Here is a 17009-nt window from a genome sequence, read left to right as displayed (position 1 = left end):
CTTGCATATGTAAGCCCCCACCCCAGCTACCAGCACTACACAGCCCATACTAAAAATAATAAATATATAAAAGAAAAAATGCGAAAGAAAATAGCAAAATTAGAAAATAAACCTAAACAGTGATATGACTGCAATCAAAGGAGCAAAGTCACTCTTAATTCTATGTTTACCAGTCTCTCTGTTGCAGTTTCTCTGACAGTACCATCTGACACAGCTCTCTTCCACTTAAGATGGGGGTGTCAAGTGAGATAGAACTCAAGTTGTATACCTGATTTACAGATTTTTTTGGGAAAGCTCAATTTAGTGTGGAGCCATCAGAATGTCAAGAGCATAGTCCAAATATGTTGGGGGCTGGAGAGATAGTACAGCGGGTTAGGCAGGTGGTCACCCCACCTGGTTTAGTTCTCTAGTATCTAGTGACTATCCCTAAAGTTTGATATATATTTCACTCTGATTTTGCTGCACTTCATATTTCATTATTTCTAACTTAAAATCCCTGAACTTATCTCCCATGTCATACAACTAAAGATACAAAAACAGCTAACATTTATTTAGCTTTTAATACAAATAAAACATTTTATATACTTATTTGATATGCATCATCACTGTAATTCCCATTTTATTTTTAAATTTTTTTTCTTTTTGGGTCATACCTGGCGAGGCACAAGGGTCACTCCTGGCTCATGCACTCAGGTATCACCCCTGGCAGTGCTCAGGGGACCATATGGGATGCTGGCATTGGAAACCCGGGTATGCCGCGTGCAAGGCAAATACCCTACCCACTGTGCTATCACTCCAGCCCCTGTAATTCCCATTTTAAAGATGAGAAAATGGAGGCTTTTGAGAATTTCTGCACAAGATCATACTGGGTTGGAGAGGTAATACTGTGGGCATTATCTCTAAGTACAAGGTAGAGTTCAAGGTGCTTGCCTTTCACTCAGTCGACCTCTGTTTGATCCCCAGAACTGCCTCTGGTCCTCTGAGCACCTCAAAGAGTGATCCCTGAGCACAGAACCAGGAGAAAGCCCTGAGCACCACCAGGTGTGGTCCCCTACCCCACCACCCCAAAAAAAGAGTATATTGAACTGAAATACGATCCTCCCACTTGAGACTCTAAAGTTTACGTTACATGCTTCTCTCTACTCAAGCTTTCAATGAAAGCATGCTAATTACTAAAACAATTCAATTGGTCAATTGGTGTGATTGGAAAAAGTTTTCTTTTACATTTGCAGTAAAACAATATCTATATGGATATGTTTCCAAACAAATTATATAAAAGGCAAAATCCTGGTATCAGATCACCAGGATTTCTGCTTTTGCCAGCAAACCCCCTACAGACCACTATGTTCTGCCAGTAGTTTGCTCCAAGAGGCAGTGGTTGTTTATCTCCTGGTGACCTCTTGTGGCTAAGGGCTACCTGCCAGGAACTTGCCCCAGGAACCTTCCTTTTCCTTCTCCTCCTCTTCAGTTGGGCCTAAAACTGAAGTGGAAATCTGCCAGGTTAATAGAAAAATATACATGTTTTTACAGGTACGTGGGAGGCCCCAATAAGAAAATGAAAAGTTCAAGAAGCAGTTAGAGCTAAATGCTTATACACTAAGTTGGATAAAAGTCATAAATTGTCAAACTATGACAAGGCATAAAGGGAGTTCATGGGAGTTTCCTCTCCTGTTTTCCAGAATAAAAACTAAGTTTATTGTGCCAGTCTTCACAGGCAATGCCCTTCTTGCACCTGCTGATTTTTTAATCACTGTATCACTGTATCACTGTCATCCCATTGCTCATCGATTTGCTCAAGCGGGCACCAGCAATGTATCCATTGTGACTTGTTACTGTTTTTGCATAGTGAATATGCCACGGGTAGCTTGCCAGGCTCTGCCATGCTGGCAAGATACTCTCGGTAGCTTGCCGGGCTCTCCAAGAGGGGCGAAGAAAAATGCAAATAATTTTATATTAAGGATACTGTCCTATTCTGGTTTACTTCGTGGATCACATATGCAAGGGAGATCTGTGACAAGTAATAGAATGTAATAAATGCTTTAAGAGAGACCTGGCAAGGAGAAAAAAGAAAGCCTCCAGTTCTTCTGCAGAAGATTCCTGTTAAGTCTAGGGAACTCAAACTAGGGAAGTGCACATGTATTCTGTCCTCTAGAGGGGGCTCGAGGTCTGTAGAGAGTATTTCTACTAAGTAGCAAAGATAGTATAAGCAGAACAAGGTTGTCATAAATGCCCCCATGCTCATTTGGTCTTGAGCATCTCTCTTTTTAGATATCTCCTATGAACCTTTTTGTTCTTTTTGCTCCTGTGCAGCCAGTACTTTATGAGGATTCTGGGTCTTCCTCTCTTTTGAAAAATTTGCTTTGTTCTCTTGTGTGGGCCACTAGGATAACGATAGAGGGAAGTATACACTCTGGTGGAGAATGTGGTGTTGGAATGTTGTATGAATCTCTATCATTAACAGCATTGTGAATCGATGACTTGTATAAAATGTTAAAAAATAAAATAATTTTGGTCCATTTGTATTCAGACCCTTTTTCTATTATCATTTTTTTTTTGTCCGCTTGGGGGGCATAAACCCACTTAAGAGACTAGGCTGTGTTGGACCTGAGAGATTGTACATGGGTAGGACGTTATACTTGCACGTAGCTGACTGGGGTTCAATCCAAGGCACCCCTGAGAACCACCAGGAATAAATCCTGAGTGCAGAGCTAGGAGTAACCCCTAAGCATTGCCCTATGTGGCCCCCCAAACCAAAAAATATATAATGAGATAAACTAGGCTATAGAGCACTCTGCCATCTGGGGTGATCTCTGATGTACTAGCTCCCCACTGGATTCTTTGCAGGTCTTCAGCACTATTTTCCCTTATGCACTTGATACATGTAAGTTGATGTGAGACATCACAACTCATGTCTCTTATAACACGACAATTATTTACCCCCAAGGGAAAAATTGTTCCTGAGATGTAAAGCTGAATTTTTATTTGTTAATGCGTTAAGAGTGACACTAGGAGTTACTTAGCTAGGACGAGCCTATTCTTCTTTTAGTGTTCACTAGTGAAAGATAATATGATTCTAAGCTCCACATAGCCTTTTCTGTCTCAAATGGTCTAGTGTTTCTGCAGATTGGGATAAATTCAGCTAAAAGTTTTTAGAGTAAATAATTGAAGTTTGTGTTACCTGAATAATATTGTTAATGCAGTTATGTGTTTATTAAACGGAGATAGGCCACATCTGATCTGGCCCCAGTGAGTCCAGCACTGTTGGATCAGAGCAGCATGGTATTACCACACCCTAGCACTGAACCATGAAGTGTGCCCCATGAGACTGTATATCGCCAGGATCCCTCTCCTCAAAACATATGTAATTATTAGGCATTTCTATATTAAAATATAGTTCCATATGAGAAAAAAAACCATGATTTTTAATTTTCTTGTTAAAGGGGTTAGGGTATAACCTAAGTATACTTTTTTTTTTTTTGCTTTTTGGGTCACACCCAGCGATGCTCAGGGGTTACTCCTGGCTTTGCACTCAGGAATTGCTCCTGGCAGTGCTTGGGGGACCATATGGGATGTCGGGGATCGAACCCGGGTCGGCCGCGTGCAAGGCAAACGCCTTACCCTCTGTGCTATCGCTCCGGCCCCAACCTAAGTATACTTTATAATTAAAAAAAAAAGTCAAAGACACAGAACCCTTCCTCCTCCACCATAAACCTCATTGGAAGAATAGTTCAAAAGAAGTTAAGTTTTTTTTGTTGAGTCCCAGGGGGGCTATAGTCTAGAAGTCTGGGAGCTGTGAAGGGAAATGGTTGAAAAGATTGAGGGGAATTACCCAAAGCCTTGGCTAAAAAAGAATCTACAAAGTGATTGACATGTGGTTCAGAATTATGGGCTGATGGTTGTACAAGGCAACATGATACCAGATTCCTACGGCACTGCAATGCCAGGGCTTACATCATTCCATGCATAAAAGTCAGGTGGGGTACATTCTTTGTCTAACATGGCCCATGCTCTAGTATTATGCAGAGAATTTATTTGTTTTGTTTCTTGGGCCACACCCAGTGATGCTCAGGGCTTTATCCCAGCTCTGTGCTCAGTGATCATTCCTGGCATGCTTGGTGAACCACATATGGTGCTGGGCATGGGACCCAGATTAGCTGGATCCAAGGCAAGTGCCCTACTTGCTGTACTATCACTCTGGCCCCAGAATTTAAAGTTAAACAAGACTACTTAAACAAAACTTATAAGATAATATTAGTCACATATCAGCAAAAATATGATTTTTTCCCTCAATTACAATTTCTGGGAATGCTTACCTCCCTGTGCCTAGTTTGTTTAAGACCATTATTTATTTTCCAAAGAATAAAATCTCTACATGATCAAATTAAGCTATCTTGCCACTCAATGAGAGAACTTGAGATTTTTTTTTTTTGGCAATATGATCAATATCTTATTCTCATTCCAGTTTCTTGCCTGAAGGTTCCAGAATTATGTTGTGGAATTCCCAAAGTGGTGGTAACAGCAAGAAGTTTCTCATTGTTAATGCCAGGAAGGTGAGTTGGAGTCTGGAGAAAATGCACCCCTCCCCAAAATAACTCACAGAGGGCTGGAGCGATAGCGCAGCAGGTAAGGCGTTTGCCTTGCATGCTGCCGACCCAGGTTTGATTCCCAGCATCCCATATGGTCCCCTAAGCACCACAAGGAGTAATTCCTGAGTGCATGAGCAGGAGTAACCCCTGTACAACACCGGGTGTAACCCAAAAGAAAAACAAAATAACTCACAGTACCCCCTCCTCAACCCCCCACCCTCCATATAAGCCCAAATACACTCTGAAAACAAACATTAATAATGAAAAAAAGAGTAGTTTTGTGGTGGTGTAAAAAGTTTACACTTGCTTTTCTTTCTGCCTGGAATATATGTTAAAAACTTTTTAAAAGGGTCAAAATTAAATATCCTAATCAACCTCAGTGTCCAGATCATACTCTTTGTTCTCATAATTGTCTTCCCTAGTACTGCTTCTCTTCTTTCAGTATTTCTCTTTTACTTGCAGGCAATTGTGTTTTGAGTCTCTTTATTTCTGCCCTTTCCTCTCTTTCACTCCCTGCTATGTGCCAGGTATTATTTTAGGTCATAGAGATATGAGTAAATAAATCAAAGAAGACCCTGATAACATGGAGTTTATTCTATTCTGTAGGGGAAAAGATAGGGATGAAATCCCAACATAATAAATGAATGGAATTTCAGAAGTTCATGACAAGAACTTTGAAGGGAGACCTAGGGATAGAGAAGAAATAGAAAGCTCAGAGGGGCTGGAGTGATAGATAGCACAGCGGGTAGGGCGTTTGCCTTGCACGCGGCCGACCCCGGTTCTAATCCCAGCATCCCATATGGTCCCCTGAGCACCGCCAGGAATAATTCCTGAGTGAAGAGCCAGGAGTAACCCCTGTGCATCTCCGGGTGTGACCCAAAAACCAAAAAAAAAAATCTTCATGGAGATTAAAATCGAGTTGAGAGTAGAATTCAGGAAAAACTTAGTCAAGATAGTACTTTCCAGGCACAGAAAGGCAGTACTAAGGCTTCCAAGCCAGAGCCAGTTTGTAGCAGTTCAAACAACTGAAAGAAACCTGTGTGGTGAGAGCTGGGAGAATGAGGATGGGATAATAAGATATACAGTCAAAGTTTTCAAATAGAGCAGTTTTGAATTTTTTTCTAAATTCCAAAATTTAGTGGTGGGGACTGGAGAGTGAGTACAGGGGGTAGTGCACTTGCCTTGTATGCAAGTGACCTGGGTTTGATCACCAGAATGCCATATGGTCACCTAAGAACTGCCAAGAGTAATTCCTGAGTACAGAGCCAGGAGTGGCCCCTGAGCAATGCCAACTGTGGCCCCAAAATTAAAGTAAGTAAATACATAAATAAGTAAACTAAATGCATTAGGGAAGCAGGTCCTTCTGGCAAAGTAATGAATCGGTTATCTAGAACATGGATTACCCATTTAGTTCCTCAGCATTCTTCACATGCTGTTACTATTTCTAGATTTCAAGGCAGTGGAACGTTCATAAGAGATTTATCATGTAAAGAAATTTGGGACACCTTACAGGTAACAAAGATGAAACCCCCATCCCCAGCTTCTATCTTTGTCCTATCCCCCCAACCTTTCTAACATCTTAAAGCTCTCCCATTCCCATATATTTAGGCCACTGACATTTGTTTCTTTCTGATAAACTCATATTTGCCTTTGGAGCCTTCATCTGTTCTAACCACAGGTTGCTATCATAGATGGTTTGGATGTGGAGGGGCTGCAGTGCTGGGCCACACCTGGTGGTGCTCGTGACTTACTTCTGGCTCTGTACTTTGAGATCATTCCTGGTGGGCCTCAGGGAACCATATGTGATTCTGGGGGTTGAACTAGGGTCAGCTGTGTGCAAGGCAAGTGCCTTAACCTCTGCACTGTCTCTCTGGCACCGTTGATGATTTATAAAAATCAGTTACTATTTCTTTGTATACTGTCAAAGGAAAGATAAAGAAAATGCGCTACTTATAAACCAAAAATTCCCATTAAGCTGCATAGTGACAGATGACTCACTAGAATGCTGCAATCCAAGTACTGGGTTGATCTGCAAGTCACAGCATATCTTCATTGCCCATTGCAATTATGATTTATTAAGTGCATTTTTTGCTGCTAGGATTATTTAATTTCCAGCTATTTTTGGCATAACTTCAAAGGTTTTTCCAGATAAAATCCCACCTACAAAAATGTGCCAATCAACAAACATTTCTTAGTAAATTCTTGTAGCTGGGATAAATATACTCTATGGTTCATTTGATTTAAAATTACCCAACTTATGTCACGGGTTACTGTAGTTCACATTATGGTTGTGTACAAAAATCCCATAGTAATCAGCTTCAATAGAATGCCTCCTCTATACTCAAGTTACCCATTAAATAAATTCTCCCAAGTGAGAAGTGTGTCAAATAAAAACTATTGTTATAGTAAGCCCACTCTTTCATAAAAGTTAACAAAAAATTAATACACATTTCTAATGTTTCCATTTAATAGATCAAAATCAGTTGTAGATATTTTTGTCAATGATAGTGCTAAACACAGGGACTCAGACAAGTACTCTACCACCATTAATTCACATGTCTAGTACACTTAAGGAATGTTTAAGCACTCAGTCCATATTTTTTGAATGGCTATGTGGGACCCTACAATCATGTATGTGTGAATATGTATGTGATATTATTTACCATATCAGAAAAATCTATCCAGGGGACTGGACGAATAGTACATTGGGTAGGACACTTGCCTTGCATGTGACCAACCCAGGTTTGATCTACAGCATGTCAAATGGTCCCCAGAGCTCTGTTAAAAGTGATTCTCAAGCACAGAGCCAAAGTAAGTCCTGAGTACCACGAGGTGTGGCCCCAAAACAAAATAAAACAAAAATTTATCCACAGGAACAAGAGAATGACAAAAGTCTTCTCATGATGACCTATCTCAAGGTGCTTTTATTTGAAATTAATGTCAAAAAAGTGTATGCCTATGGAAATACACTCAGTCACAACAGGAAGCTTTGTAGGTATGAATCTGATTAAACTCTGAAAAGTGAGCAAACTGTTAGGGACCTTGACACTCTTGGTAATCTATATCCCTTAGTATAGGAAAGAAACCACAGTTCTCTTCTGGCTCCTGTGTTAAAGATTGAGACTTTAGTGGACAGTTGTCAACTGCTCTAATCAAGAACATCAGACAACAAAGGGAGTAAGGGAAGATGATACAGAAGTGGATATAGATGAAAGGGCAAAACTGAACTGCATTAGCAGAAAACATCCATAGATATAGTTAAATTCTAAGCTGGGTGGGAGGTGGGATGTGTGGCAGGGTGGAGGGGTAACGGGAACAATTGATATACAGATAGAGGAATTAGTCAAAGAACAGCTGTCCATTCACCATCTGGAATAAAAGGAATCAGAGAAAGGGATCTTGGCATGCAATAGAAGTGAATCACAAAGGGCATAGGGATAAGGCATCAAGGATGACCTACTATCTTGAGTCTGGCTTGGTTAGTTAGAAATGGTCTTCAGTGACTGCATAAAGCATGTTCACGACATGATCAATCATTAATGCAATAAACTCCAGGGAGGTCTAGGCTGTGGGAGGTTCCCTTCTCATACATGGGGTATATACCACTTACTAGGAAAGACGTAATGGAGTGGAATCTGAACATCTTAGTAAGTCATCTCTTAGCTCTGGTCTCTTTTGGACATTGCAGCTCAGCATACCAAGATACTGATCTTGGTTTACGTCCCAAGTCCCAGGTGAGAGTGAGTTTCTACCATTATAGTAAATAGTTACAATCTATTTTAATAGGGCTGGAGCGATAGCACAGCGGTAGTGCATTTGCCTGGACTGGATTCCTCCGCCCCTCTCAGAGAGCCTGGCAAGCTACCGAGAGTATCTCACCCGCATGGCAGAGCCTGGCAAGCTACCCGTGGCATATTCAATATGCCAAAAACAGTAACAAATAAGTCTCACAATGGAGACATTACTGGTGCCCGCTCAAGCAAATCGATTATCAACAGGATGACAGTGACAGTGACAGTGACTATTTTATTAAAGAGAATTTGGCTACAGCTTTTATGTGGCTGAGAAAACAAGCATGGGGGCTGGAAATCAGAAGAGCAACATTTTAGTGGTACTCTGCTGCTGCTCAGCCAGGTGACTCAGGAGATGGGTCAGTAGGTGTCTTCTGGGTTTGTGTTTAACTATAAAGTGTGGTGATCAGTTCTCCCAGAATCCCCCCAGTTCTCCAGAGCAGATCCCAAGAGAGTAGCTCACTCTGGAAATAAACAGATGGGAGAGGTGGCACTGAGCTTGAGTTCCATTCTAAACTCCATTTAGGGACTTGTCAGCCACTGCTTTGATAAGGGTCAGCGGAGGACGTTTAGTCACCTTTGAGAACGGGAATTTCCAGATGCTACTGTTAGAATAAGCTCCAGAGCAGTCTTGGATAATTTCCAATGTGAATAATTTTTAACATCTAGCTGGCTGGAAGTGGTGCCGGATAAAAGCTGAGGTGCCTGCCTTTCAGAAGCCACAACAAAAAGTCAAGTCTATTTTCCTAGCAGTGTTTGACCTGGAATAACTGCTCTGTGGATGCCCAATCTCATTACTTTAAGCAATATCACTAATATCTTTACCTAAATGAGTTGTACATGCTTTGTATAGGAAAGAAAAGAACTGGTATTTGCCTACTGTCTTCTATGGGTAAAGCACTTGACTGGTGTTTTACAAAAATTATATAATTTGGGGGCCGGAGTGACAGCACAGCAGGTAGGGCGTTTGCCTTGCACGCGGCCGACCCGGGTTCGATCCCCGGCATCCCATATGGTCCCCCAAGCACCGCCAGGAGTAATTCCTGAGTGCAGAGCCAGGAGTAACCCCTGAGCATCGCTGGGTGTGACCCAAAAAGCAAAAGAAAAAAATTATATAATTTAATCCTCAAACAACTTTAAAAGGTTTACATGCCGTCATTAACAGGTGAAGAAACTGAGACGCAGAGTGGTTGTGGCTTGTTCAAGTTCATTTCACTAGGGCATTCCTAAGACAGAAAATAATTCAGATTTCAAGATGTCATGTCAGTCTGCCTATTTTCTTCTAGAACACCATGTCACCTGGGGAAAAAATTGAAAGGAGCTGAATGGTAAACCAGCAAAAGTTAGGGGGGTAATATGCTACTAATGAGAGCTCACCAATTCTCAATCTTTCTGCAATGTCCAATTAAAAAAGAATTGAAATGATAAAAACCTTCAATACTAACTCACATGAACACAAGAATCCTAACTGATAGTTCAGAGGGGCTTCTCGGTCTGGCTGTGTCTTGGAGTTCTCATTGATGATAGAGTAAGAAAGCACCAGACACCAGGTCACCTGCCTGCTAGACGTCAGGCTCGGTAGCATGCTTAGTTTTGTTTTTGTCAGCTTTTATTACACGAGGTCGAGGAGACAAAAGGAATCCATCAACATGATTCTGCCCCTTTAAACACAGATTCTAAACAGAGATCCATTCTCATGCTCAAGAGACAAAGGAAATCAATTCAAAAGGCGCGCGACTTTCATCAAATTTTAACCTTAAAGTCCTAACATAGTCATGAAACACTGTGCACAATATTTTTGTAGTCACAAGCTCGATCACCAAGCAGAGCTGAACACAACTGGAGGATACAACTAGCGTTCCCGCGGCCCTTGGCCGGGTGGGTCAGACAGCATGAGGCAGTGTGGCTGTGTGGAGGGATTCCGCCAGAGAGTTTACCAAGCCACGGCTCTTGGCTTAGCTGTTCCCTCAGCTGTCCCAGTGCCTAAAACCTAGAACACCAAACAATGCGATATCTGCAAGCAACCAAATGAAGAGATCCATAGTGGAAAATATCCAACAGGTGGCCCAGGCCAGAGAGGCCTCTTCTCAGACGCACACTAGAGCAGGCTGGGCTGGAAGTTGTACCGGAGGCTGGAGAAGAGTCCAATGTGTTTCACGAGGTTGGGCTCCACCACGTAGGCCCGCTCGCCCTTGGCCTTCAGCAGGGAGAACAGGGCCGTGTCCTTGCCAAAGCCCTTGTGGCAGTACACCTGGGACAGGTAGGTGAGGGTCCGGCGGGCCGCGGGGGCAGGGAAGAGCATGGCGGGGGTGCAACAGTGGGAAGCAGGGACCACGCTGTACAAGGACGGGCTCAGCCGCCGCAGTTCCAGGAAGTAGTGGCGGCCCACCAGCTCCACCAGGCCCATGCTGTACAGGGAGAAGAAGAGCAGGACCGGCCAGCTGAAGCCGGGACGGCTGGCAAAGCGCATGTAGATCCAGGTGAGGAGGGGCCCCAGCACCATGCCCACGCCCAGCCACTCCAGGATTCGCATGGGCTCTGGGTTGATGTAGTGCTGGAGCCTCTCGGGGTGGTAGAGCTTTAGGTAGAGGGCATCTCGGAGGTGCGGCTCCGAGAAGCGAGCCCGCAGGAGGTGCTCTAAGACCGGGAAGATCTGCTCCTCGGGGACGGCGTCGTCTTCCACCATCAGGACATAGTCTGGGTTATAGGTCTGCAGGGATGACTCCAGGCAATAGACGTAGTCCTGCTTCTCTTTCTCGAATGAGTTGGTCGACGGGTCATCGCCGTAATCGTCCTCCGTGCCCTCGTAGCGGTTGGCGACCGGGACGTACTTGGACAGCAGCTTGGCGTCGAAATGGCTCACGCTTCGCTCCACGTTGCACAGGAAGAGCTGGTGGCCCTCACACTGGGGGCCACACTGCTGCAGCAGCCGGTGGAACTGGGACACCACCTGCAGGACGTAGTGGAAGCCGGGCTGCCTGTCCACCGTGATGATGGTGATGACCAGCCAGGGGCGCGGGGTGGCCTGCCAGACGATGGGCACGGAGCCGTTGGCGGAGGGCAACTCCTCAAAGTAATGGAGGGCCGCTTCGCCCTCTTTCAAGCTCTGCTGCAGGAACTCTTGGCTCATTTGGTTCAGATGCCAGTGGCGCAGGTAGAAGTAAGAGTGTAGAAGCCGGTGGCAGGCGAGGGGGGCCAGCAGGCCGAACGTCACCACCGTTAAGACAAAGAGCTGCACGGCCGTGCTGCCCCAGGAGAGCCGTCTCAGCCTCCGGAGCAGCATGGCAGCTGGCGAGGCGGGGGTGCTCATGAGGTCAACTGCTCGTCAGGTCTGATCCCAAGAAAAAAACATCCTGCAACGCGGGTCAGAATCAGCGTGAATCAAACCTAGAGAGGGAGGAAAGAGAGAATGGTGAAGAGAAACACTAAAAAACACCCCCCCCATAATAATAATGCTCCAAGAACCAAAGTCAGAATGTATGAAACCAGAAATCCTAATTCTAGGCTGCGTAGACATTGGGGAACTAGAACCCTATTCTCCAGCATGCAATGACTGGGGGCTTCTTTGATTCTTTTATGATTTCTGCAGAACAATGTCCTCTGCGAAGCGGAGGTGGTGTAGTTGCCGACCGTCTATCTTCACTATGCATTATAACATGAGATATACTTTTTTTCATAGAAAATGTAGTAAATTATACTAAATAGTAATAGTAAATGCAGCTAGTAGTACATTTACACACTTTGGAATTTTTGGTATTTCCTAAATATTTCTGTAAGAAATACAAGCTGATCTTTTCTGGGGGGCTAGACCTCCCAGGTAGTGCTCAGGTGGCCTAGGGACTATGAGGGACACTATGGCAATGCTTGGCCTGCCTATGGGCCAGATGGCTCAATGGTTGGGCCAGTGATGACATGATACTTGGGTCCACTGGTGCTGGGAACCACCAGGCCCATACTCAGGATGCTCCAGAAACTACGAGATATCAGAGGTTGAACCCAGAGAATCGTCCAGGCTTTTATTCCAACTCTTTAAGCTATCTTCAGAGTCTGTTTCAGCTTTTATTTAAGGAAGTTTTTCTACAAAAACATTAAGCTTCCCAAATTTGAGTATAATCTCTTTGGTAAGTAATATGAATTAAATTAGGACTTTTAAAATGTTAACCACTTGCAACCCCTTTTCACCTGAGAAACTTTTACATGACCCCCCCCACACACCCCTACCCCCCACTAAATGAAATTGATATATAAATTGAGTATTTTGAATAATAAATCATAAATTTATTTTAAACTGATTTCACTACCGCTTCTTTCATTTATATAACCCCATAAGAATCACAACACACATCTGATGACACTGCGGATTAACTTTTTTCCAGTGCTAAAATTAGCTGCACAATGAAATATTGATTGGTAAGTGAGCACTGAGTGACTTTTCTTCCTTGGGTCTCCTGGGTTGAGATCAACAAGAACCATATGTCTACTGATAGACAAAACAGTGTTTCAGTATAACATCTCATTAAAGAGCTTTTCCCAAATGAGTGGAATATTTCCATACGAAGGTATTAGTCAATATTTTGCATCATTAGCCAAGCGGCACGAATGCTGGCCAACTTGGGCCATGAGTGTGAAAAGGTCGGACTGCAGCTGAATCTCAGCAAAATAATGTTCATGAGAAACAGACTAGTTCCTGACGTTCCATTTGCTCTCAATGGAACGAACATCTCCGAATGCAGCAGTTATGTGTACCTCGGTTGAGAACTCAACATTTCGAACGACCTGATGCCTGAGCTGTGTAGGAGGAGGAGAGCGACATGGGATGCCTTCAGGAGCGTTGAAGAAGTGGTTAAGAGGACGAAGAACCTCCGGCTTCAGGCACATCTTTTTGATTCCACCATTCTTCCCACACTAACATATGCCTCAGAGACCTGGGCTCTATGAAAACAGGATAAGAACGCTATTTGGGTCTCCCTAAGAGGAATCAAAAGAGCTATGCTTGGAATATCACGTCTCACTCAAGTGAGAGAAGGAATCTGGAGTTCTGACCCCCATCGACGATCGAGAATAAGGGACACTGCCTCATTTGCCAAGGCGTCAAAAATCAGATGGGCTGGACACGTAGTGTGATTTGGTGATGACTGCTGGACTAGAGCCACTACCGACTGGATTCCATGGGATGTCAAAAGAACACCTGGCCACCCACCTATGAGATGATCAGACTTCTCTGTCAAGACCCTAAACAAACAGTTTGAGGCTATTCATGTTCCTGGAGAGAGCAGATGCCATTGGGCTACACTAGCTCACAACAGGGATGAATGGAGATGTTACTGGTGCTTGCTTGAGCAAATCGATGAGCAACAGGATGACAAGTGATACAAGTGATGCAAGTGATGCAAGCTATAATGTATGTAAAATTGTATATATTGCTTTTTGAATTTCCACTTGCTATGAAGAGGATCAGTTCTTTTTCAAACATGGATTTTATTTACTTTTTGTTTTATTTTTAGGCCATACACAGAAAGGATAATTCATCTGAATATACTAAGAACTGGTATTCAAACAGTTTCATCAAAGCTGGGGTCTCTGTGCAAAAACATGGTGTCCCTAGGGTCTTTCCTAACACACTAGGACAGAATCCATTCATTTTTACCTGCTTCTTCCTCAGCAGCATTATATTCCATCACCAATTGCCTCTGTCTTAAGACTCTAAGGTCCCATGATAGTTTCAGGGGAAAGCAGAAACACCACATTTGGAGGGAGAGAATTTTCTAAAACAGTAGACAAAGATGGAGGAGCAGGTGTCAGTGTCAAATTTTCTAATTGATTAAAACCCTCAGAGCAAGACAATGCTTTTAGTACAGCAGATTCTCAGCAAATACTTATTACTACATTACAGCCTCTATTCTTTAATCAATGTGCATTAGCAGTACATGGTTTATGTAACATAAGTATGCAAGCTTCTGAAAAATTTGCTCATTTTGTCTTTATCTCAGCCTCGGGTCCTGCACAACTGGATTCCTCCGCCGGTTCCTCTGCTGGTGTGTGGGACCCGGGGCTGAGATCTCCAAGTCTGCTCAGATTGGGACTGAGCCTCTTCCACCTAGATTCCCCATTTTCCAGTAGCTAGGCAGTCACACCCACAACCTGCCCTCTGTAATCCCATCAAAGGCCAAGATCCAGAGACTATAAAACAAAGCTCCCAGAAGTGAGTGGCCTCATTTGCAACCACGCAATCTCTTATTGTCTAGTTCTCCCTTTCAGTAAACTTGGCAAGCTACTGAGAGTATCCTGCCCACACAGCAGAGCCTGGCAAGCTTCCTGTGGCATTTTCGATATGCCAGAAACAGTAGCAATGATGTGTCTCATTCCCCTGACCTTGAAAGAGCCTCCAATGCGACACCTTTGGGAAGGACGAGTAAAGAGAGGCTGCTAAAAACCTCAGGGCTAGGACGAATAGAGACGTTACTGGCACCCGCTCAAACAAATCAATGAACAATGGGATAGTAGTGCTACAGTGATGATTTCTGCAAGCAAATGTACAGCTCTCAAACAAGTCTCCATACCAACAGGTGCTTAAGTTAGTTCAACAAATTATTAGTCGGAAAGTCTACTAAGACCTTTATTTCAACTCAGTAGACATACAGATGCAGGTTCTTGGCTACCAAAAAAGGCAGTATACATTTTCAAAATTCCAATATAAGTAAACTCACAGTAGACAATTGACTCAACTGTACAGTGACTTCTTAAAACTGTCTTTTCTGTACTTTCCAAATTATAAAAGTACTTAGGATTCCCTAAACCAATTTTGTCTAAGTCTCCCATTGCCATCTTTCTAATCTAATGCAACTATATTTATGATTGGTTGTTCTCCTGTTTTACATTTTAAAGGACCACAATGGGAACTAGTGAGAGAAAGCATCTCCTATCCAAAGCAAACCCGAGAGACTTGTGATGCTCAGGGGTTACTCCTGGTTCTTCACTCAGGAATTACTCTTTGCAGTGCTGGGGGGACCTTATGAGATACCGGGGATTGAAGCCAGGTCAGCCACATGCAAAGCAAACACCCTACCCGCTATACTATTGCTTCGGCCCTAAAAATAACATTCTGATGAGGAAAAGTGTGGCAGAGGAAATAAGGAGAGAGGGGCAGATATGCAGGAAATGAGGAGGGAAAAGCTGGATAACCAAAACCTTCAATTAATTCCTCATCTGCAATCAAAACATATAGCAGAAATAACTAAGAGACAGGGACTTGAGATCACCTTATGGGAGGGATAACAGTTATGGCAGTTGGGAATTTCAGAATTCTATCCCATGCATGGTATGACTGGTCATAAGGAATATATGACCTGATTGATGTATAGTCAACAAGAGAGCAGGGATTAATTCTTCTAAGGGGAAGGGAACTATAATGTATATAAATCCAGGTCACCATGTATGGTGGTGTGGTGTGGTGCGTGGAAGAAAAGGAGTGTGGAGTGTGGGGTGAAGAAGAGAGAAGCTATGAGTAGTGATCAAAGAGCAGAGTGACAAGATGGAAAAAATGAATAGCAATCAGAGTTGCTGTCCAGGAGGTGAAGGTTCCTGTTTCTGTAGCTGGCGTAGCCCACAGAGAGATACCTGCATAAGCTATTAAACAAGTTTTTACCCACAAGAACTTGACACAGAAGACCTCTGAGGGGGTGGTGTGATAATCTTATATGCTATCCATAAGAACCCAGAGTTGGTTGGTATCCATTTTCACAAAAGAAAGGGCAGGCACGGACAAGAGGAAAGTCATTTGTCCCGGCCTGCTCCAGAAAAGGCTGTGGCATGACACAATAGCTCGGAGAAAATATCTGCTTCATAAGTTTTCTGTGAAGAAAACAGCAAAACGAAGCTGAATTAAAATGCCATTTTAAAATATTCATATGAGGTCAGGAAAAATGGCTCAAAGGCTTGGAGTGAATGCTTTGCCTGAGGGAGGTCCTGCAGGGTCCCTGAGCACTGCTTTTCAATTTAGAAGTTTTGAGATGGACTGAAACAGGGACAAAAATAAAAAGAGAATTAAAGGGATGAGGCCAGTGTAACATTTAGAGAATTCAATGGCAAACTAAGTGGTGCCTATAGAATAAGAGGCAAGCCTCTTACCTCCTTCTCATAATTAAAAAATTAATTTTCCATCTGGAAACAAACATTTGGAAGCAAACACACTTATGGGAAATTACAAAGGCACTATACTGGCTGCTGTGTTGCAGTCCCTAGAGCTTTCACATACATGCTCTCTCACCCTTTCTAAGAGTGAAAAGTTGACATCTGTGAAGCTACTTTAAAATGGAATTAGGGGTCATTACAGAGAAATTGCATTACTTGTGCTCTGTTTGATATCGGTCAAAACCTTTGGACTGAGCCAAAAGCAATGTTATAAGAAATCATCAAGCAATAGTTGTTTATAACATTTATATTCTCTATAGTGAATGGAATCACCCAACCTCTTTCACCATTTATAATGAATCAGTAACCTATCTAACAAAACTATAGCCAAGAATTGTTTTAGCTTGTTAACAGTAACAACTGTTGGTGTTCTTTAATGATTGACCTCATATTCTTTTCTTCTATAAAGTCCATTGATATGTCCCTCCAACAGGAATATTCT

General features: G+C 43.0%; 1 protein-coding gene across 2 annotated transcripts in view; it reads right to left on the bottom strand.

The window, feature by feature from the left end:
* Positions 1–7033: 7033 nt before the first annotated feature.
* The window catches only part of PGAP4 (post-GPI attachment to proteins GalNAc transferase 4), a 28846-nt gene continuing 18870 nt past the window's right edge, over positions 7034–17009 (bottom strand). For both annotated transcript variants that reach the window (XM_055144354.1, XM_055144358.1), the window contains exon 2: positions 7034–11764. In XM_055144354.1, coding sequence (XP_055000329.1) covers positions 10476–11687 — 1212 coding nt within the window. In that variant the 5' untranslated portion in view covers positions 11688–11764 and the 3' untranslated portion in view covers positions 7034–10475. The remainder of the gene's footprint in view (positions 11765–17009) is intronic.

Source organism: Sorex araneus, chromosome 1, assembly GCF_027595985.1.
Source record: "Sorex araneus isolate mSorAra2 chromosome 1, mSorAra2.pri, whole genome shotgun sequence".
Lineage (NCBI taxonomy): Eukaryota > Metazoa > Chordata > Mammalia > Eulipotyphla > Soricidae > Sorex > Sorex araneus.
This window is presented reverse-complemented; position numbering and strand designations above follow the sequence as displayed.